Source organism: Oryx dammah, unplaced genomic scaffold (genome assembly GCF_014754425.2).
Source record: "Oryx dammah isolate SB20612 unplaced genomic scaffold, SCBI_Odam_1.1 HiC_scaffold_27, whole genome shotgun sequence".
Taxonomy (NCBI): Eukaryota; Metazoa; Chordata; class Mammalia; order Artiodactyla; family Bovidae; genus Oryx; species Oryx dammah.
This window is the reverse complement of record NW_024070211.1, coordinates 73155764-73178810: the sequence shown is the minus strand read 5'-3', so window position 1 is coordinate 73178810 and position 23047 is coordinate 73155764. Positions and strand designations below refer to the sequence as shown.

The 23047-nt window shown below is 45.2% G+C and overlaps 1 protein-coding gene across 1 annotated transcript in view; it reads left to right on the top strand.

Annotated features, from left to right (window-relative positions):
- TMEM163 (transmembrane protein 163) overlaps nucleotides 1-23047 on the top strand; it is a 273710-nt gene that overhangs the window by 213365 nt on the left and 37298 nt on the right. Inside the window, exon 5 of the mRNA XM_040228418.1 lies at nucleotides 13072-13168. Within this exon, the coding sequence (XP_040084352.1) occupies nucleotides 13072-13168 (97 nt within the window). The remainder of the gene's footprint in view (nucleotides 1-13071; nucleotides 13169-23047) is intronic.

Genomic DNA, 23047 nt, shown 5'->3' with positions numbered 1-23047 from the left:
TCTACTCTTTGAGGAAAAGGACTATGTCTTATTTGTCATTATATCTAGTGTATCACAGGTTTCTTTGCATCTGGTTGACCCTCAGAAAGTATTTCCCTCAATCTCAACATTGATGCAGTATTTATTTTAATAGGTGATACCCGTACATTGTTTACAAAATGCATAACATGCATGCTAGGGTATATAGGGAAAAGCAAGCTTCTGTTTTCCACATATTTTTTGTAGAGTCTGTCATCCCTCTTATTGGGTATCTCCCTGCATATATTCTATGCATAGACCAGCAATTAAACATTCAGTATTTGTTGTTATTTACTCTCTAAGTCTTATATGCCTCTTTGTGACTCCATGGACTGTAACCCACCAGACTCCTCTGTCCATGGGATTCTCCAGGCAAGAATACTGGAGTGGGTTGCTATTTCCTTCTCCAGGCAATCTTCCCGATCCAGGGATTGAACCCACATCTCCTACCTTGGCAGGTGGATTATTTTACCAATGAGTTACCAGGGAAGCTCTAACATTCAGTATTTGTTTAAGAAAAAAAAATTGAGATTGGTACACAGATAATTGACACTGAATATAATCTTAAATATAAACTTCACTTAAATATACTTAAATGGTTCACTCTGGGTAACCAGTTTGCTTAAGTAGTACGATTTCTTATTCTCCTGAAAAACAAGTATTGCCCTGAAAGTCCTTTTTAAATCTCTTTAAAGTCCATCAATTCACTTTGTACTTGCCTAGGTTGAAAACAGTGACTGTCAGTACATTTGCCTTGGATCTCTCAAGAACTGGTAGAAACCAGCCCTCTCTCCCCATCTCCACATCTCCTGCACTATTCTAGCAGCATCTCTTCCCAAGATCATTGTTATTACAGAATTAAGTCTTGTGGGCTCTGCTAGGACCCAGGGCTGTGGTGAAGGCTCTTCCAGTTCCTGTAGCCAAAAACGAAACCAAAGCTGAGACTGAAGCAGTGCAGGCTTTATTCAGTGGTCTGAGAATGGAGAGGCAGGAACTTTGTTCACAAATCAACTTCTCATCCCTTGGTGAGATGGGATTTGATTTTAAACAGTAGAGACAAAGGGAGGAGGAGTGAGGTTGGTGAGGGGAGGCATGTGTACCAGTTCACCAGGGAAGGGGCAGCGCTTTTGATGGCATGGGTGCCACCCTCTCTTATCCTCTTTTGGTCCTTGATTTCTGATCATGATGCAAGTAGGTGTGTTGTGCTAATGTAATAAAATCAGCATATAATGAGACTGTGTTGGAGGTCAGGTATGTCACCATCCTGGTTCCAACTGGTCCCATTTGGTTTTTGTTCTCTTCCTATAGCTTCCTTTCTTATCTCTTAAAGATTTGTGATAACTCCTATTAAATGTGGGGACAGGTGGATTTTGAGAAAGGGAGCTTCCCCGATCGCTCAGCGGGTAAAAGAATCCACCTGCAATAAAGGAGACACAGGAGATGTGGGTCCGATCCCTGGGTCGGGAAGATCCCCTGGAGAAGGAAATGGCGACGCACTCCTGTATTCTTGCCTGGAGAATTCCCTGGACAGAGCAGCCTGGTGGGCTGCAGTCCATGGGGTCACAAAGAACTGGATATGTATGACTTAGCGATTGAACACAAACACTGGTTCTTATTCTGGCAGCATTATCTTCCCTTGGCCTCCCTGCCTCCACCAATGACCCTCTTTGGTCTGCTCTCAACAGAGCACCCAGATTGATCCTGCAAAAAATAATGTGAGTCATTTTTCTGTTCAATCCATTGTTGGTTTCCCATCCTCCTCAAAATAAAGGTCGAGCCCTAGTATGACCATGTATGCCAGTCAGGAGGGCTCCATCGCTGTTCATTGAAAATGCTGGGTTCCCTCTGTTACCAGGCCCTTTCCAGATCCTTCAGCAGCAACACTATAGAAATGAATATCACTTCCATCAGACCCTTAGATAAGTAAACCCTTTCTTATTAAGAGAGGGAGCTTGTGCACAAGGGAGAAAGGCAGAAAATAATAGTGCCAGCTCCCTAAGTAGAAGGGACAAGCTGCTTTTATAACAAAAGGGAGGGTTTGCCTCATGATCACTGATAATTTCCAGAAATTGTCCACCTTTTTTGATCAGCAGCAGGTGGCTCCAATTGGATATTGGGAATAGGGAGCGTTTCTGTGAAGGGAAAGGAGTGCAGGAGAATTTTCTGCGAGAAAATGTCTGAGCAGATGTGTCTAAAGTTTAGAGTTGAGGGACTTCCCCGGCAGTTCAGTGGTTAAGACTTCATGCTTCCAGTGTAGGGGGCAGTGGGTTCAATCCCTGGTTGGGGAACTAAGATCCCGCATGCTGCACGGCATGCCTAAATAAGTAAGGCAGTCTTATTAAACTTTTTTCTATAGTTGAACTTCTTGTCTTCTGGCAACTAAGTATATTCTTGAGTGTAACACAGGTAAACTTAATATTTTATTCCTGCAAGTCTGGCTTTTGTCTCTGGGACTTGGGCGTTTGTTCTTCAGTTGCCAAGGCCTGTTTTGCCCAAGGCTGTTTCTCGGCCTTACTTCCGGAATGGCTGCGCTCCTATCTTCCTGCCTCGCCTGCATGGGCCCCTTTGGTCCTCGTGCTCTCTGTCTAGAGTGCTCGTCCCCGGGTAGCTGTTCAGCTCACTCTCCCCTCTCTCAGGTCTGTGGTTAAACGCCCCCTCCTTAGAGAAGGGAGATGACTGTGTGTAGAATACACGCCTGTTACTCTCCTCCTTTACATCTGTAGGATGTTCTTGTTTGTTCACATGCTTATTGGCTGCCCCGCCCTGTGTAGGCTGCATGAGAGCAGGCTGTTATTCATGTGCTTCTTTGGTACTGAACCCTGGCACCGGAACACTGAAGGCGTCCATTGGTAATTGTGGATTCAAGGAGACTGATGAGGCTCTTAGGTCTCAGCGTACAGCCCCCTTGCAGCATATGTGGGAAGCAGAGGTACTGGGTGGGGTCTGGCAATCACTAGGAAGGTCGTTCCCAGTTCCTTTCCTTGCCTCTCTCTATACCCAAGAAACAGCATCCTGAGACCTAGGGGCCCAGGAAAGTGGCCCTGGGCAGCACGGCTTGGGTGATGCTGCTTCCACTAAGCTCCAGGTATCTGGCTGTCTGGACGTTGCTCCTTGAGTTTTGTGAGTCCTAGACTAGACTCCCCACCAGCTCCCCACCCTGGTCTCACTCCTCCTGCTTTGAGATGTGTCACCACCTCTTTCCTTTTGGAAAGAAAGATGAGGTTTTCCTGGCATCCTTCTCTGCTGTTCGGTTGGTTACCAGGGTCCATCTCTTCTGCCTCTGCAGGGTCTTTCCTATTGATCCCTCTCAGCTGTCACGGCTACTCTGTAAGGGGTCATCACTCGTTTCCTTGACTACTAGCCTTGTCTCCCAGCTGATTTCCTTGCTTCTTGTTTCCTTCCCTTCAACTCTGCCAAACTCCCCCCAGTTAGAAGGTCTTTGTAAAGCCCGGATCACATCATGTGCCTCCCTTGCTTCATACTGTTTAACAACTTCCTGTCACCACTACAGGCTTCCTCAGCCTTAGACATGTGTATTCCACCTTGATGATTTGTGCCGCACCACCTATGCCATTACTTAACATTTATTTAAATATAATCATATTTGACATTTTTTTCCTTCAGCAATAATATCCTTGTAGGCATGGAGTAAAAATCAGTTTTCCTAATGTATATTAAAGTATATAACTATTATATATAATACACTGGTCTATGTACTGTCTGAAGGAGATCAGCCCTGGGATTTCTTTGGAAGGAATGATGCTAAAGCTGAAACTCCAGTACTTTGGCCACCTCATGCGAAGAGTTGACTCATTGGAAAGGACTCTGATGCTGGGAGGGATTGGGGGCAGAAGGAGAAGGGGACGACCGAGGATGAGATGGCTGAATAGCATCACTGACTCGATGGACATGAGTTTGAGTGAACTCCGGGAGTTGGTGATGGACAGGGAGGCCTGGCGTGCTGTGATTCATGGGGTCGCAAAGAGTCGGACACGACTGAGCGACTGAACTGAACTGATGTACTGTCTAAGATGCATTGTAAATATCATGTTGTCAAATTTTTCCAAAAAATTTTGAAGAGGAAGGAACACTCCTAAAGAGATTCTCTGAAGCCACCATCAATCTGATATCAAAACCAGACAAAGATACTGCCAAAAAAGAAAATTATGGACCAATATCTTTGAATATAGATGCAAAAATTCTTAACAAATTTCTTAGCAAACTGTATCCAGCAATATAAAAAAACTCATACAACCATGACCAAGTAGGATTCATCCCAAGTTCCTAAGGCTGGTTCAATACATGCAGATCAGTCAGTGTGATTCACCGCACAAACGAAAGGGAAGACAGAGACCGCATGATCATCTCAGTAGATGCAGAAAAAGCATTGTGCACGTCGTGGGTGATGTTGTGCCTGCCATCTCGAGGGGACTTCCAGGACACAGAGGGCCCTTCCTCGCGTGGCTCTTGCACGGCTGCTCCCCTAGCCTGATGCTTCAGGCAGAACCTCTCCACTTTGGACTTCCGTAGAAGCAGGAGCGACAGTGTGGGGTCTTGTGAAATTCCCTGTGCCTGGAGTGCCCTCCACAGCCTTTCAGCTTCTCTACTTGGTGGCTCATGTCTAGTCCTCTAGACCCAGCTTACCTGTCACACCACAGCGCCATCCTTCCTTCCCACTCAGTCCCCAGGTTGTGTTTCATCGCTTTGGTTTCTTTCTTCATTTTGTTCTTTGTCCATTATCAGTTTTCACATTCACTACTAATGACTATCCAGTAATGGTTTTCAGGTTTCCTGTCCCAGGTGTGTGCTCTCGGGAGGCTGGGGCTAGGTTTTGTTTTCTTACCTTGGCATTCCATTCACCTTGAAATGTGATGAATGTAGTTACCCCAGTGGAGCAGTAGATGTTCTAGGATCGCTTGAGATTAGGTGAGATCAAGAGGGAGGCATGTGAACCTGGGAGATGGGGGTTAGCCGGAAGGAGAGAGGGATGCATTGATTGAGAAAGGCACCAAAGGCCTGATGTCCCTTCACAAGACTTTTCAGAGTAGAACCTGCTGGACTTCCCTGATGGCTCAGATGGTAAAGAATTTGCCTGCAATGCAGGGGACTCGTGTTCAATCCCTGAGTTGGGAAGATCCCCTGGAGAAGGCAATGGCAACCCACTACAGTATTCTTGCCTGGAGCATTCTATGGACATAGGAGCTTAGCAGGCTGTAATCCATGGGATCACAAAGAGTCAGATACGACTGAGCGACGAACACTACCACTACCTACTGCTGACCCACATCAACTTACCTGATTGTTCGGGTCTAAACAGATTGTTCGTTTAAACTAAACAGAGTTTTTGGTGAATGTCTGTGTTTTCAACCCAACCATTAGAGTTCCACCGTTCAGTATGGTAGTCACTAACCACATGTGGTCATTTGTTTTAATTAATTAACATTTTAATTTATTTAAAAAGCACTAAAATTTAATTTCTTCCATTGCATTAGCCACATTTGAAGTCTCTGTAGCCACATGTGGCTAGTGGCTACCCTTCTGAACAGAACGGAATGGAACATCTCCTTCATCACAGAAAATTTTATTGGTCTGTACTGCTCTAGCATCTGATTCTAATAAATCCCCCATGCTGATTTTTGTCCCTAAAATTGAAGCCAAGAAGAAAATCCTATGTCAGTGAGATTCCACTTGGATAGGATTAGTCAGCTTGTTTACTGTTCATCTGTTGAGTAAGGAGAGGTTCTTAGTGATTCGGTCTTGAGGAGATGGATGGACAGGGTTTGACCATGTGCCTGTAGAGCTCTAGCCTGAGAGCCAACCCTGGTCCAAGCCACTGTCCCCCTCACCACAGTCTGTTCACAAAACAGCAGGTGGATGAGGTTAAAGCTAAAGAGAGAAGAGAGAGGAAGACACAGGTAGAGAGAGGAGATGGAGATTTAGAGCCTCTGAGCATCAAGCAGGTAAGATGAGGAAGAACACAAAGAGGAGGGGAGCAAAATCCTGCAGTGGAAGAGGAGGTGGGTGTTGGTGGTCATGGCATCAGGGGAGTCAGGGAGACTTGAACCAAATGTTGGCTGTTTGGCAAAGCCATTATAGAGAATGAGAAATGGCTCGTGGCATTCCTGGTGCACTTTCTCTTGTCTCCTAGCTGATTTTGTGGGTTGTTTTACTTAAAATGGCAGACTACATGGAATAAAAGAGGACCAGCTAGAATGAAACAGCATTAGAAATCATACATCCCTAAGAACCACGTGTACTTGCCACTTGACTGTCTTTTGTTTTTTATTATTTCATGTTTGATTGAAGATGGACCCAGATTACAAGTGCTGTGGAGGCTGGGGTGGAAAATGATAAAACATTACACTTTAAGCTGTGGACTGAATTGGTAAAGTGCCAGAGCAACTGGATTTTAAGGCTTTTGTAAATTAGGGGATGATTAGAAGAAGTTTCTCTTTGGCAAATAACTTAGAATTGATATGATAAGACCCAGGCTTTATTCATATGATTTCAGGCCTTTAAGCCTACAGTTGACCAGGGACCAAACTTCCAACCTTCTCTCATTTGGGATGTGAGAGTGTCTGCCAATTGGTGTCCTGTACAATTTCAGAGGCAAAAATTAATGCTGACTGCAAGGTGATGGACTTACAATGCTGAAGAAACTTGCAGCTTTTAGGAGAATAAAAAAAAATACCAGTGGCTTCAACTATTTCTTTCAATTTTGCTAATCTTTCAGATATTATTAATAAGTATATCTTTGACAAGATTGATACTACAGTGTTTCTCAAACTGCAGTGAGTGTCTGAAGAACTTATTAAAACACAGATTGCTGGATCCCTGTCTGCACAGTTTCTGATTCAGTAGGTCTGGGTTGACCTCCGGCATTTTCATTTTTAACAAGTTCCCAGGTGATGTGGAGACTGCTGGTCCATGGACCATGCTTTTATAATCACTGGTTCTGTGAGAATTTAAATGCAGCTTCAGTCTGGATTGGCACATTGTGTTCAAGGAGGGGGCAGCAGTTCATTTGAGGAGCAGGGGGCGACAGAGGATGAGATGGTTGAATGGCATCACCCACTCGATGGACATGAGTTTGAGCAAGCTCTAGGAGATAGTGAAGGACGGGGAAGCCTGGTATGCTGCAGTCCCTGGGGTCGCAAAGAGTCAGACACAACTGAGTGGCTGAATAACAACAAGCAGTTCATTTCCCTCTTTCTTTTTTCATTCAATTAAGTTTTATTTCTCTTATCTTGTAGTTTTAAAAGTTGTATTGAGCATACTATAGTTGATTTATAAGGTTGTGTTAGTTTCAGGTGTAAGCAAAGTGAATCAGTGATACCCACTGTTTTTTTAGATTCTTTTCTCATATAGGTCATTAGAGAGTGCTGAGTTCTCTGTGCTGCACAGTAGGTCCTTATCAGTTAGTAGTGTGTATACATCAATCCCAAGCTCCCAATTTATCCCTCACCCTAAATTTTATTATTTTTAATTGAAATAGTTGATTTATAATATCATGTTAGTTTCAGATATATAGCATAGTGATTTGATTTTTTTTTTTTGTACATTGTATTCCATTAAAGGTTACTACAAGATATTGGAATAATTTCCTGTGTTATACAGTAAATCCTTGTTACTTATCTGTTTTATGTATGGGCATTTGTATCTAGGAAAGGGAAAACTACAATAGGGAAGGCAAATGTATAGTGAGGATGGAAGAGCTCTTAAATAAGCCAGTACATGGATTAAGAAACAATCCAGAAAATTATAAAAGCCATCTTTTGCTTCTTTCTGGCTCAGTGTTTCCCTGCTGTAGGGTTTGGGCTGGAGGGAGAAGGAGTTGTGTTCGCTGTGCTGACCTGGCTCTACACTACCTTCTTTCCCTGCCAGGCCAGCCTCTCCTGGTGAAGGCCGTGGTGCTCTGATGGAGCAGGTCCCTTCCCCCATTCCTCACCGCCTCCCCACAAACCAGGAAGCAGCCCACACTTGCCCATTAGGAAGCAGCCATATTTGCAGCATTTGCTCCTGACCCAAATCTCTGCTTCTGGGAGATCGCTGCAGTCCCAGGGCAGTGGTGGCGTGAGGATGTCACGTGAAGGCCCAGAGCCTTTGAGTGGCCAGGGAGGCTGACCACTGGGAGGATGTCAGGAGACCTGGCTTCTATTTCTGGGTGGACTTCAGATTCCTGGGGTGACCTTGGGGAAACCTGCCAATCCTCCACAATCCCATTTTGACTCCTTGTGTCTGTGAAACAAACCTCTTCCCATCCCTGACCCCTCCAGTCCATGAAATAACAGAAAAACAAAAACCTAGGTCTGGTCAGTGGCCACCAGGGCATTTAGGAGCTGATGTGCAGAACTCTGAGTGCCTAAGGAGAAAGCTGCTGTGTAAACACAATATATTATTAATAACATGTTAAAAAAATAGCATCACAGGCTCAGCTAATAATAGCTGCTTTCAGCTATGGGGGAGCTCTGACACACAGGCTTCCAGCAGTGTTGATGAAAGAGTGACTGGCTTCTGAATTTGCAACACATTTAAAAGAAGATGAAAATAGGTTTTTAAAAGATTTGGAGCGTATTTGTAGGTATATTTTTGAGGCAAATATGATGACAGATCTGTAAAATTCAACATGAATAAACAAATCATCGATTTCTTTGGATTTTTTTTTTCATTACATTTCGGAGTTGTTTTACAGTGTGGGCTATTCCACAGGCGTTTTGGCTCAAGTGTTAGGAGTCTCTTTCCTCTTCCCATCCCCAGTGGTAAGCAGTTGATGCCCCTTTAAACTCTATGGGGAGAGACTTACAAATCAGTCAGTGGTTAGGTAATCAGTTAATATAGGGAGGTGGCTCAGCTGGTAAAGAATCTGCCTTCAATGCAGGACACTCAGGTTCGATCCCTGGATTGGGAAGATTCCCTGGAAAAGGAAATGGCAACCCACTCCAGTGGAGCAGGACTGACAGGCTACAGTCCATGGGGCCACAAAGAGCTGGACATGACTGAGCCACTAACACTTCATTTCAGGGAGTCAAACCTTCCTGGGTGGACCCCATTTGTGGCTCCAATCAGTTAATGATTATATATACTCTACAGATGCTTGCAGGGGCACCTGCCAGGTGCTGCTATAGATACTGAGATGTGAAAATGTGGTTCTCACCCTTAAGGAACTTTTAGGTAGTTTTGGTTAAAGATATATAAGCAAGATATTATGTAAGGAGACCACTGCATCTCTTATACCTGTCTCCTTAACAGAATCCAACCAAACCCAAATCCACTTTTTGTGCATTATCAAGGTGGGCCTGTGTTGACTGGGAGAAAGATAGAGTCCTGCAGCCTCACTGGTCCCTGTCAGGAAGGAGCTCAGACATTTGTTCCTGCCCCCTCTGAGGAATTTGGAGATGGAGGCTTCTTGAGGATGTCGTGGTAAATGCTCTACAGAAGGTTTAGCACCCAAGTAGCGCCTCTCACTTGGGTTCTCTCGCGCCTCAGTGAGAGAAGACTGATCAAGTAACCGGTGCGCTGCAGGCTTCTCAAGGAGCATCAGACCCCTCCTTCCTCAGCAGTTGGGGGCGGGGGCGTCCCTTCTGTTCAGAGAAGGATGGATTTTCCCCCATAGTGGAAGCTCTCTAAGGACAGGGCCTTCCCTTGAACGAGGCCTGGGACTCAGCCCTGAGAGATTGTTCAGGGAATTGCCTGGGGAGCTTTATTTTTCTACTGAAGTATAGTTGGTTTACAGTGTTTCAGGTATACAGCACAGGGATTCTGGGTGTGTGGGGGTTTGTGTGTGTGGGTGTGTGGGTGTGTGTGGGGGGGGGTGTGTGTGGGTGTGTGTGTCTCTCTCTTCCCTGGTGGCTCAGATGGTAAAGAATCCGCCTGCACTGTGGGAGACCTGGGTTCGATCCCTGGGTCAGGAAGATCCCCTGGAGAAGGGAATGTCTACCCATTCCAGTATTCTTGTCTGGAGAATTCCTTGGACAGAGGAGCCAGCTGGCTATAGTCCATGTGGTTGCAGAGTCGAAAATGACTGAGTGACTAGCACTTTCACTTTTTCACGTATGGGTATATACATGCATATTGGAGAAGGGAATGACAGTCCACTCCAGTATTCTTTCCAGGAGAATCCCATGGACTCTAGAGAAGCCTGGTGGGCTACAGTCCATGGGGGTCGCAGAGAGTCGGACACGACTGAGCAACTAACACTTTACTTCATATACACACATACATACATTCTTTTTCAGAGTCTTTCCCCTTATAGGTTATTGCAAGATATTGAGTAGAGTTCCCTGTGCTGTCCAGTAGAAACTTTCTGTTTATCTACTTTATATATAGTATAGCATGGGTGCTCAGTTGTGTCCAACTCAACACAACCCCATGGACTGTAGCCTGCCAGGCTCCTCTGTCCAAGAAAGACAGTAGTGTGCATATGTTAATCTCAAATCTCCTAGTTTATCCCTCCCCAACTCTTTCCCCTTGGTATCCATAACTTTGTTTTCTATGTCTGTGGGTCTACTTCTGTTTCTGAGAAGCAATTTAAAAAGCAAATACAGATGTCTGTATTCACCCCTAGAGATTCTGATAAGATTGACCCTGAGGAGCAGTCCCTGGGCTACTGTTCCAAAAAATTCCTCAGTGGGGTGTAAAGTGTGAGGGCTAGAAAACCGAGTTGGAGATTAAATTTATCTGAAAGGGTGAAGCAGAGAGCATGTGTGCTAGTCACTTGAGTGGAGGCCTGACTTTTAGGCTCTTTTCCTGAAATGGCACCTCTCACTGTCCCGTTTGCTAGCAAGAAGTGGTTACTTCAAGTGCTGGGCACAGTGGGTCCATAGTTGTCTGTCCTGTGGGATAGCTGGGCCTTGGGCCAGTTGCTTTGGGAGCTTTGATCCCCCAAGCCCTGGAATCCCTGGTCCTGCCCCCGTGTCTGGTCACTGAAGGGCCCTCCAGGAAGCCGTCTCTTTCCTGCATGGTGCCCCTCTTGGCTGTGGTCCCCTCCACCCTGATCACCCTGCCAGGACAGTGGTGACCAGAGCCAGCCACTCCACCTGCTATAGCCTTCTTCATCTCTGCTGCTGTGTCCCTGGGTGCTTTTTGCCTGTAATCTCTACACACCCACACCCCCCCCCCACCGACCCCCACACATCTACCTGTAATCTCTCTACACACATGCCAGCACACACACTCACACCCCACCACTCCCCCCCCACCACTCCCCCACCGTCGCCCACCTTGAGTGTATGTTTCCCCCCAGGCTCCTTATGAGGATGTAGGGCGCCCAGGGTGGATCACCTGCGTGGTTTATAGGTCCAGGATTCTCTTTAGCTCAGGTCTGTACCAAGAGCCCCCGCCTGCTTATTACTTTTCCTTTTTTCTTTTGTGTTTCACCCCAGCCCACATTGATCACTTCTTTCTGTGTTTTTGATTTTGTGATTTTACTTTTTGGCCTCATGCTACAGCATGTGGGATCTTAATTTCCTGACCAGGGATCGAACCCATACCCCCTGCACTGGAAAGTGGAGTCATAACCACTGGATCGCTGCTGAAGTACCTTCCCATCTGTGTTTTTGAGAGAATAAAACCTACAACTAATGTGTTGATAAGAAGCCTTTGGAGTGAACTCCACGCAGCCTGTTTACCGACTTATTTCTGACCCTTAGGTTTGGGAAAAGGTGTCTGTCTATAGGCTGGTTAGGATTCTAAGTCGGTGCCACTTTGGGTCCTTCTATTAGTCCAGAACATGGTAATTAAAGCATGGACAATGAAAAGTGGTTTTATTTTGTAGCTCGGGAGGAGGGCTGAGAAGGCTTCTAAGTGATGGTGACCTCAGGTTGGGACAGGAATGATGTAGGGCTGACTGCAGTTATTCTTGTACTGGGTTCTTTTCTGTTTCTCTTCGTTTTCATTTAGTATTTTGGCCCTTGTATCTCTATCATCATTTCCTCAGGTTTACTTTCATTTTCTGTATTTTTCCCTCCTGTGATGTCTGGGTTGCCAGCTGGTGCATTCCAAGCCCAATAGTCATCCTCCCAGCTCCACCCCACTCCCCTGGCTGGGTGTCCTCTGACTTTTCCCATGACCTCATTCCTAGCTTGCTCTCACCTCTCCTGTGCATGGTGTCTTGGTTGACTTCATCCTTCCTTTTCTCCTCTCATTTATTTTTTAAAAGAATTGCTTCATCCTGCCATGAACACTCTATTTTTTGCTTTTAATTTTATTTTGGAGTATAGTCAGTTAACAATGTTATGATAGTTTCAGGCGGACAGTGAAGGGACTCAGCAATCCATATATATGTACCATCCCCCCACCAACCCCACCAAACTCCCCTACCATCCAGGCTGCCACATAAGATTGAGCAGAGTTCCCTATGCTATACAGTAGGTGTTTGTTGATTATCTATTTTAAATACAGCAGATGAACTCTCTTCTTTTGTCATTCCTCTTTTAATGTTTGAGAAAAATCCAAAAGTGTCTGGCCTGTCCTATCAGCAAGAGACATCCAGGGTGTGCTTTTCTCTTCCATCATTTAAGTCAGCATTAATGGATTAATTTTTTATGCTCTGTGCATTATCTTATTTTATCTTCAGGTAGGAAATATTACTCCCACTTGACAGATGAGGAAATAGAGGCTAAAAGAAGTTCAGTAGCTTGACCAAGATCAAGCAGCAGGTTAAATGGTAGAACCTGGAAAGTCTCACGTCAGAACCTCCACTCTTTGCTATTAAACTCTGTACTCCAGCTAGAGGAGGGGTGACATGTTGTGTTGCCAGGCAGGAGAATGGATTTCATGGCCTTGAAGACCCTTCTGTACCAGCATTCATGGGATGCTGTGAGGTCATGTAGGATGGTGAGACCCTTTCCCATGGCGTTGGTTTTGATGATAAATCACTGAACTGTGTTCTAGAAATGATTCAGTATTAATTCTGATACTGTGGGTGGGCATGGTGGGAATATGGCAAAGTATGGTGGGTCCTAGGGCCTCGGCTTGTGTCATCATCACTGTCATTGTGTAAACTAGCCAGATGGAGTTCTCCCCGTTGATTCCCTATATTCTGTTTCTTTGCAGAGCCTGTGTCATCTTGGGGGTGATATTCCTTCTGTCATCTGTGTGTATAGTGGTCAAAGCCATCCATGACCTCTCGACTAAGCTGCTCCCGGAAGTTGTAAGTTTCTTCTTTTTTCTTAAGAGTCTTTCCTGAGGGTACCAGCCTCTTGTATTACCTCTCACCCAGATTTACTGGGGGAAGTTGGGCAGGTGGAGAGAAAATAAACAGTATCTTAGGAGTCCAGAAGACCTCATATTAGAATGTAAATGACTCAGCAGAGAAAAGCACTGGGCAAGACAAAAAGATAGTTGAGCTGGTGTGTGTTCTGTGTCTTTGGACTACTTTTAATGTCTTTTATATTAAGAGAAATGAGGTGATTTTTATGTAGCAGTGCTCCAGCCTGTGTTGTTTGCATCTGTTCTGCATCCACTCAGTGACTTATAGTAAGAATTATGTTTGCCTTTGCACCTCAATTCAGTACTAAGTCTATTCACATTAGATTTTCTGACACAACTAACATTCAAATGCAGAAACTGGAGGACAGAATTTCATATTAAAGTGTGTTTTCGCCTCATTTCCTTGGTGAGAGGCACCAGATTCTTTTTTGTTGTTGTTTTTTTTGCACTCTGATTCTATTTTTGCCCCGCATCTTATGAATACTGATAAAAAAAAGATTTTTACAGTCTCCTGGAGGCTAATTTACCTATCAGGAGATGAAGATACTGCCATTACAATGATTCTCTCTACAGACTTACCTCAGAGATATGACGGGTTTAGTTCCTGACCATCACAGTAAAGCAATTAATGCAATAAAGCAAATCACGCATTTTTTTTGGTTTCCCGGTGCACATAGAAGTTATGTTAATATATGTCTATTATATGTAGTCTATTATGTGTTCAGTGGCATTATATCTTAAAAAACAAAACCAATGTACACACCTTGATTTAAAAATACCTATTACAAAGATAATGTGATCTATCATCTGAGACTTCAGCAAGTCACAATCTGTTTGCAATGGTAACATCAAAGATCACTGACCACTGTAAGAAATGTAATAAAATGCGGAGGGAGGGGGGTAGTAAATTGGGAGATCAGGATTGACATATATACATGAGTCTATATAAAATAGATAACTAATATGGACCTGCTGTTTAGCACAGGGAACTCTACTCAATGCTCTGTAATGACCTATATGAGAAAAGAACCTTTTAAAAAAGAAAGAGTGGCTATATGTATATATGTAACTGATTCTTTTTGCTGCACGCCTGAAACTAACACAACATTGTAAATCAACTATCCTCCAATACAAAAGTTTTTAAAAGTTTGAAATATTTTGAGGATTAACAGAATGTGACACAGGGATAGAAGGTGAGCAAATGCTGTTGGAAAAAATGGTGCCAGCAGACTTACTGGACACAGCGTTACCACAAACTTTCAGTTTGTAAAAATAATAATTACCTGCAAAGTGCGGTGAAATGAGGTGTGCCTGTTTATGAGTTGCATAGTGATGTAATGCAAAATTACGGGCTCTTCTTTTAGGGTGTGACTTGGTTTGTGCTCGACTATGTGCACCATCTTATAAAAGGCCTAAGCTATGAGACCTTTAGTTTTACTTTTAGAAAAACACATGTTAATCTTTTGGGGGTAATGTGTTGCATTTGTGTGTGTGTGTTTATGGGGAAGATGAACATGGAGTGGGCATTACACCGTATTTAGTAGAGCTGTTAAAGTGACTGCCTTAAGTTGTCCTGTGTACCTAAGGCCCCCACCCCTCACCAACTTGAACCTGAGATTAGAGCCATCCTTTGGTACCTCCTCAGGATCTTAACTGTGATTTATCATCGCAACTAACATCTCAGTGACACGGAGGAAAGATGGATAGCAGGGTAGTAGTGTACCTACCTATGGATTTCATCTTTTTGAGAAGAGCTGGCTCAAGCAAATAATCCCATGTCTTCTACTCCATATGTTATATCTTATCTTACCTTGGTCTTCCTGGTTACCTTGAATCTGGACTTGTTCATCGTCTTCCTTCATCAGACTGACTATCATGCGTTCCATTCCATCAGAATCTGAAGCTTGAAAAAAGTGAAAGTGAACATGTTGGTTTCTCAGTCGTGTCCGACTCTTTGCAGTCCTATGGACTGCAGCCTGCCAGGCTCCTCTGTCCATGGGATTCTCCCAGCAATAATGCTGGACGAGTAGCCATTCCCTTCTCCAGGGGATCTTCCTGACCCAGGGATTGAACCCGGGTCTGCTGCACTGCAGGCGGATTCTTTCATGTCTGAGCCACCAGGGAAGCCCTTTAAAAATTAGTTGCTCAGTTGTGTCTAACTCTTTGCAAACCCATGAACTATAGCCCGCCAGGCTTCTCTCTCCACAGAATTCTCCAGGCAAGAATACTGGAGTGGATAGCCATTCCCTTCTGCAAGGGATCTTCCCAACCCAGGGCTCAAACTTGGTCTCCTGCACTGCAGGCAGATTCTTTACTGTCTGAGCCACATCTAGACATAAAAGTATTGTGTGATTAATTAAGATGCCAGTCAGATAACATCTTTGCATTTTACAAGGGATGGAAATCTGACTCTACCCTAAGAAATGTTTATTGGTGGGAATTTTCAGCACTGGGCTCGTTGACATTTTCATTTATTTAGGTGTTAAAAATTAATGTGAGGCAGGGCTTACTTGATGTAGAATGGATAGCTGTGCTCATAGATCCTTGTTTGTGGCCCTCATTGTTTTTGTCTTGAAAGCTGAACAGCTCTTAACTGGAAGCAGCCTTATATCTTATGGTACAAATATTCCTAAGAGAAGAAGCTCACCAAGTTAAAATCCGCATCATTGCTAGGATGTCTCATGCCCAGCCTAGAGAGGGTGAAGACCTCTGTGACTGAACCAAGACTGTCCCTGTCCTGGTAGGGTTCACACCCACTGTATGTTATTAGTCCCAGTGTGGGATTTAAATATCATACCCATTTATGGTCATCCTGTCAGAACTCTAAGGAAAGATGTAAGGTGGTCTGTTGTATTTGTTTTTTTAAACCTTCAGAGTTGTGGAAACTCTGGCATATTTATGTAACCAAGGCATATTTATACTTAAAATATTTGGGGAACCCTGGTTAGGAGCAGGTGATTAGTTTCCGGCAGACCAAATGCAGTCTGTGCCTCTTGGTGGCTCATAGTTTGTGGTGGTTGAAACCAGGGAGATTGGAGTTGAGGGTTTTGATATCCTAAATTTTAGGTCTGAGTTACAGCTTCACCCTTGCCCTCATCTGCAGAACTGCCTTTTTAAAAAAGATTTCTTTATATGTACCATTTTAGAAGTCTTTATTGAATTTGTTACAGTATTACTTCTGTTTTATGTTTTGGTTTTTTGGCCATGATGTATGTAGGATCTTGGCTCCCCAACCAGGGATCGAACCTGTACCCCCTGCATTGGAAGACAAAGTCTTAACCACTAGACCACTAGGGAAGTCCCCAGAATTACCTTTTGAGGTGTGATTTCCATCAAGTTGTTACATGGGTTTGTCTGAAGCAATGTTTTCCCCACCCCAGGCCTATTTTCCCAGCAGCTTTCTTTTTAATGTCACTGGCACAATTCTTAGAGTGCGAGTAATTTGTGAGAATGGGTGAATTTTGAAAGAAAGCCATGCGGTTAGGAATTGCCCGCCTGTGAAGTCGGCTGGCTCCGAGCCATGGTGTCGCCTGCTCCTCAGTGGCCTCACGCTGGAGGAGACAGGCCAGCCCATCCTCAGGGGACCCCCGAAAGGATTCCACAGTGCCTCCTGCAGGGGCTTCTTGGGCAGACGGCTCCCTGATGGCCTGCATGGGGTCTCATTGGATCACTGACGAAGCATGTTCCAAAAGAGCCTTCTCAGAAACCCTGCAGGAACTATGGTTCTAGAAGCCGGGGAGCGTGGGTGCTGCCGCAGGTGCGCTGGCAGTGGTGTGGTATTATGTCTGTGGCTGCTTTGACATGAGCGTCATTGTGTTGCTGTTTTCACACCCACCACGCTCTAGAAGGGGAGGCAGGGGCAGGTGGCACACTTCTCTCTTGTGGCACCTGGGGGCTCTGAAAGCAGAAGTGAGCTTCCTGAGGTCATCAGCTGGCTGGTGGCAGTGCCTGGATTTGAACCCTTGTCTCCTCGTCCCGGGCTGTCTTGGCTCCTGATACTGTGGGATTCCACGGTCCCACTGTTCATTGGCTTTTCAAGTCTGAACCTTCTGTCTTATTTCTTCTTTTTTTTTTTAAACCCCCTCCATTTGTTTTTTTGCTTTGCTTTTTCTTGACTTCTCACCTTCAGGTGGAGGTGCCCGGCCCCCAGCTGATCCCATCCCTGGCCTTTTCTGGCTGCCACCGCTGCTCCCGCCACGCAGGCCCCCTGCAATCTGTGCCGCTGACCAGGGTGTGCTCCTGTTGCGTTGTCTGTTGAAAAGCATGCAGGCAGGTGTACCGAGAAGCCATGGAAGAGCAGAAGTAGGGAATGAGGGAATTCAGGGGTTACATGGAGTCATGTGGAAAGAGGGGAGGGCGTGGAGGCTGAGTGACTCCCCCCGCCCCAGTGCCCACGTGATCACTGCAAGCAAATTGCTCCATCTCTCTGACTCTGGGCTTCCGGAGATGCCAAATGGGAACAATATTTTCATCAGGGGTTTATGATAAAGATCAAGTGAGCCGTTTATTTAAAATAATCAATATTATTAACAGGAGCCAGAGCTAGTATGGTGGTGACTACTCTTAAGGTTCTGATTTTAAAGTTTCTGAACTGCTCGTGGCCTGAGTTCCTTTCAGATGGGCCCCTTGATCCCTCTTTCCTGCCTCCTGGTCCCCCTCCCTCTGGCTGGACAGGACTGGTGCTCGTCTCTCTCTGGCTTCAGGTGGCCACAGCCAACTCTGGGCCCCTTCCTTTTGGGAAACACCCAGCACAGTGTAGGCAGGCTGTCCTCTAAGTCTAACTCACCACTCGTTGGCTGTGAGACTTCCAGCAAGTTGTGTCTTCTCTCTGGGAGACAGTTTCCTTCTTTGTAAATGGGTGTCATGCCCCCTGCTCCACAACAAACACTGTGAGAACTAAACGATGCGATGAACGTGGAATCACCCCATCAGCTGTTGTGTGCTTGGCGAAAGCAGAGGGCGTTATGTCAGATCCCATGACCCGGAAGTCTCATCCTTCCCCATGCACTTTCAGTGACCTGTTGAGTTGTGCTAGCTCATTACACTTGTTTACCTTGAGCTCTTGACAGTGTCTGGGCCTAACCTCCTCCTTAAGTCACATGCACTAAAAGTGATAACGATTATACTTAAAATGATGCTTTGTTCCCAATTGGCAATGAATAACATATGGTCCCATGCTGATAATAATAATTGCTACCACGTGAGTGCCTGCTGATCCTTACTGTGCCTGCTGTCTAGGCACTGGGGATTCAAAGTCAACTAGCACTAGTGGTTAGTGTTTCTTCATTGCTTTGCAAAGGCCTTGACTTCTCCTGCTGCTGCTGCTAAGTTGCTTCAGGCGTGTCCGACTCTGTGCGACCCCATAGACGGCTGCCCATCAGGCTCCACTGTCCCTGGGATTCTCCAGGCAAGAACACTGGAGTGGGTTGCCATTTCCTTCTCCTAGGAGCTGGCATTTGCTCTTCAGGAGCTCACAGCTGGGGAGAGACCCAGAGAGCTTAAACATTTGATTTCAGTGATGAGGGGTGTAGTAGAGACAGTCAAGCCTGCTCTGGGGGAGGCGTGTTGGGGCCTCCACTGTGATATGAAGGAAGAGTGGACACTGGGGAGACAGGCTTGAGTGAGGAGGGTCTGAGCCTGAGGTTCAGGCAGGAGAAGGCTCTTAGAGGCAGAGCAGACACAGGGACCAAGGGATCTGTGTGAGCTTGCTTTCTTTTTCTCAGGCATCTGTTTCCTGTTTGTTTCCAGTGTGTCTGGATAGGAGGAAGGAATAGAGAAGGGAAAACGGAAAAGGAAGAAAGGAAAAATAACTCTGTTGTGGGTCAGGAGTGATTGCTTGGCATCGTTTTGATTCTTCTTCCTTGAATTGCGGGGTTGCTTTCAAACCTTCCCTTGTTTTCTCTCAGCTAAGTTCTTGCCTGAGATTCCATCCCACCCACCAGAACAAAGGAGCTTCCGCCAAGAGGAGGGAGCCCCCCTCACAACTGTGTTCTTTCAGGCAACCAGTCGTGAGCACTGTTTCATTTTCAGGCCTCGTGGGACACGAAGGTGGCTTACAGTGTGGGGTGGCTGCCTGCTTTCACGGGCACATCTCTTCCCGCAGTGTTGCTATATCTCCCTCACGCAGAGGCCTGGCTGGCTTTGCAGAGCTGGGGGCGGTCAGTGGTGTCCTTGCACGGGCCCCCGATGGGATTTCACTCTCAGTAACAAAGCTAGAGAGATAACTCTGATAAAGGATATATTAGGATTGTACTTGCAAGTGCACAGGCGAAAACATTCCCCGAGGATCTTCCTTCACAGTGACTGGGACTCTTGGATTTGTAGGCTTTTGTTTTTGTGAGGTGTTTAGCATTCAGGAGTTACTAGGAAGAGTTCCTTAAGTTCTTCAGTAGCTTGTCACGTCTTGGTCCATCTTTACCGGGTGGAGAGGATGGAGCCAGCTTAGCCTGCCCCCTCCCCACACCCCTGTTTGTCTCCTCCCCTTCCTCCTCCCCTCTCACTCAGGGCCTCTCCCTTCCCCTCTGAGCTCCCACCTTGTCCACTTCTTTGGAAATTGAGCCTCTGCGCTCACTCCTCCTCTGGAACCCTCAGTCACTGCCTGCCTCCTCCTCCTCCTTAGGCAGATCCCTTCAAGTCCTTCCCACCCCCTTCTAGCCCCTGTTGCTCTCACAGATGCTCTATCTGAAGACACTCATCCCTTCCTTCCCATTCCTCTTGTCCCCTCAGCTTCAAACCCAGCCTCCCCTCAGCCTGCCCCAGCAGTCTTTCAAATCCATTCTGTATGACCTCCCTTGGGAGGTAGGAGATGGTTAGCAGGAGGGCATGAGAGAGGATGGAGGGGCCAGGAGTGAAGGCTTGGGGCCAGGTGAGCAGGTTCACAGAGATGCTGCCTACCCAGTCAGCTTGTCTGCCTCAGGTCTTCTGGAGCAAGTGCCTCATCCATGGGAGTAAGTTTCTTGAGGCTCTTGTACTGAGTGAGTACTCTGAGGCTTGTCACCTTGTGGTTAAAGCTGTGGGAGAGAATTCCCTGATGATTCAGTGGTTAGGACTCTGCCCTAGATGAGTCACAAGCTGGAATCAAGATTGCTGGGAGAAATATCAGCAACTTCAGATATGCAGATAATACCGCTCTAATGGCAGAAAGTGAAGAGAAACTAAAGAGCCTCTTGATGAGGGCGAAAGAGGAGAGTGAAAAAGCTGGCTTAAAATTCAGTATTCAAAAACCTAAGATTATGGCATCCAGTCCCATCACTTCATGGCAAATAGATGGGGAAACAGTAGAAATAGTGACATTTTATTTTGGGGCTCCAAAATCACTGCAGATGGTGACTGCAGCCATGAAATTAAAAGATGCCTGCTCCTTGGAAGAAAAGCTGTGACAAGCCTAGACAGCATATTAAAAAGCAGAGAGATCACTTTGCCGACAAAGATCCATAGGGAAAAAAAAAAAACACAAAAAAAACACTATGGGTTTTTTCCTAGTAGTCATGTAAGAATGTGAGAGTTGGACCATGAAGAAGACTGGGCACTGAAGAATTTTTGCTTTTGAATTGTGGTGCTGGAGAAGACTCTTGAAAGCCCCTTGGACTGCAAGGAGATGAAACCAGTCAACCCTAAAGGAAATCAACCCTGAATATTCACTGGAAGGACTGAAGCTGAAGCTACAATACTTTGGCCACCGGATGTGAAAAGCCGAATCATTGGAAAAGGCCCTGATACTGGGAAAGATTGAAGGCAAAAGGAGAAGAGGGAGGCAGAAGATGAGATGGTTAGCATGACTGACGCAATGGAGATGAATCTGAACAAACTCTATGAGATTGTGAAGGATTGGGAAGCTGCAGTCCATGGGCTCCCAAAGAGTCTGAACACGACTTAATGACTGAACAGCAGCGACAACTTCCACTGTAGAGGTCATGGGTTTGATCCCTGGTCGGAGAAGTAAGATCCTATATGCTTGCAGTGCAGCCAAAAAAAAAAAAAAAGTGTGGACGCTGAGGTCAGGGAGACAGAGCCCAACTCTGCCTCTTCCTAACTAGAGAAAAATCGGGCAGGAGTCCCAGCCTTCTATGTCTCAGTCTCTTTTTTGTAAAATGGAAATAGTAATAGCAGTCTTCTTGCTAAGCTTGCTAAGAAAGAAATTAAAACAATATAGATGATGTGTTTAGCAAATAATTGTTGAGTGAACATTGACTAATACTATGGTTGTTGGACCAGAGAAGAGGTTTCTAAGGAAGTTGGTGGACCTTCTGATGCCTTTCATTCTGCAAGCTTAGTCTGTATTGAACCATCCAGGAAATGCATTCAGGGATCCTATTTTCAGCTCAGATTGGGTAATGGTGTAGGCACCTTCTTGTGCAATAGCCTATAATTCCTGAATCTGCTATGAGCAATAGATTCATATTCCCATATGACATGCTCTCAAGCATAACTCTGAATTTAATTTGGAAGTTGTATTGACTCCCAAATACCTTAAAAACAGACACTTATACACAGTCAAGGTCCTCACCATCCATCCAACCTGCCAACATCGCCCCAGCACTGCACAGAGAAAGGCAGAAAACTACTGCTGTTAGATCATCAATGGTGTCCAACTCTTACTACTTTAGACAGAATTATTCCATCACCTCAGCAAGACTGACCTCTTCATTTATTCTAGAACTACAGTCCACAAGTTTCTAAACAGAAGAGAACTGAGCTCTGATGAAAGTGAGTTATATTGGCTGGAGTGATCTCATGGAGAATCAGTTCAGTTCAACCATGAACTTCCAGATGTTCAATCTGGTTTTGGAAAAGGCAGAGGAGCCAGAGATCAAATTGCCAACATCTGCTGGATCATCAAAAAAGCAAGAGAGTTTCAGAAAAACATCTATTTCTGCTTTATTGACTATGCCAAAGCCTTTGTCTGTGTGGATCACAATAAACTGTGGAAAATTCTGAAAGAGATGGAAATACCAGACCACCTGGCCTGCCCTTGAGAAACCAGTATGCAGGTCAGGAAGCAACAGTTAGAACTGGACATGGAACAACAGACTGGTTCCAAATAGGAAAAGAAGTATGTCAAGGCTGTATATCGTCACCCTGCTTATTTAACTTCTATGCAGAGTACATCATGAGAAACGCTGGGCTGGGAGAAGCACAAGCTGGAATTAAGATTGCCAAGAGAAATATCAATAACCTCAGATATGCAGATGACACCACCCTTATGGCAGAAAGTGAAGAGGAACTAAAAAGCCTCTTGATGAAAGTGAAAGAGGAGAGTGAAAAGGTTGGCTTAAAGCTCAACATTCAGAAAACGAAGATCATGGCATCTGGTCCCATCACTTCATGGGAAATAGATGGGGAAACAGTGTCAGACTTTATTTTGGGGGGCTCCAAAATCACTGCAGATGGTGATTGTAGCCATGAAATTAAAAGATGCTTACTCCTTGGAAGGAAAGTTATGACCAACCTAGATAGCATGTTGAAAAGCAGAGACATTACTTTGCCAACAAAGGTCTGTCTAGTCAAGACTATGGTTTTTCCTGTGGTCATGTATGGATGTGAGAGTTGGACTGTGAAGAAAGCTGAGCGCCGCAGAATTGATGCTTTTGAACTGTGGTGTTGGAGAAGACTCTTGTTTGGGAATGCATGTACACCCGTGGTGGATTCATGTCAATGTATGGCAAAACCAATACAGAATTGTAAAGTAAAATAAAAAATAAATAAATTTAAAGCAAAAGGTCAAAAAAAAAAAAAAAGAAAAGAAAGAGAGAGGCCCTTGGACTGCAGGGAGGTCCAACCAGTCCATTCTAAAGGAGATCAGTCCTGGGTGCTCTTTGGA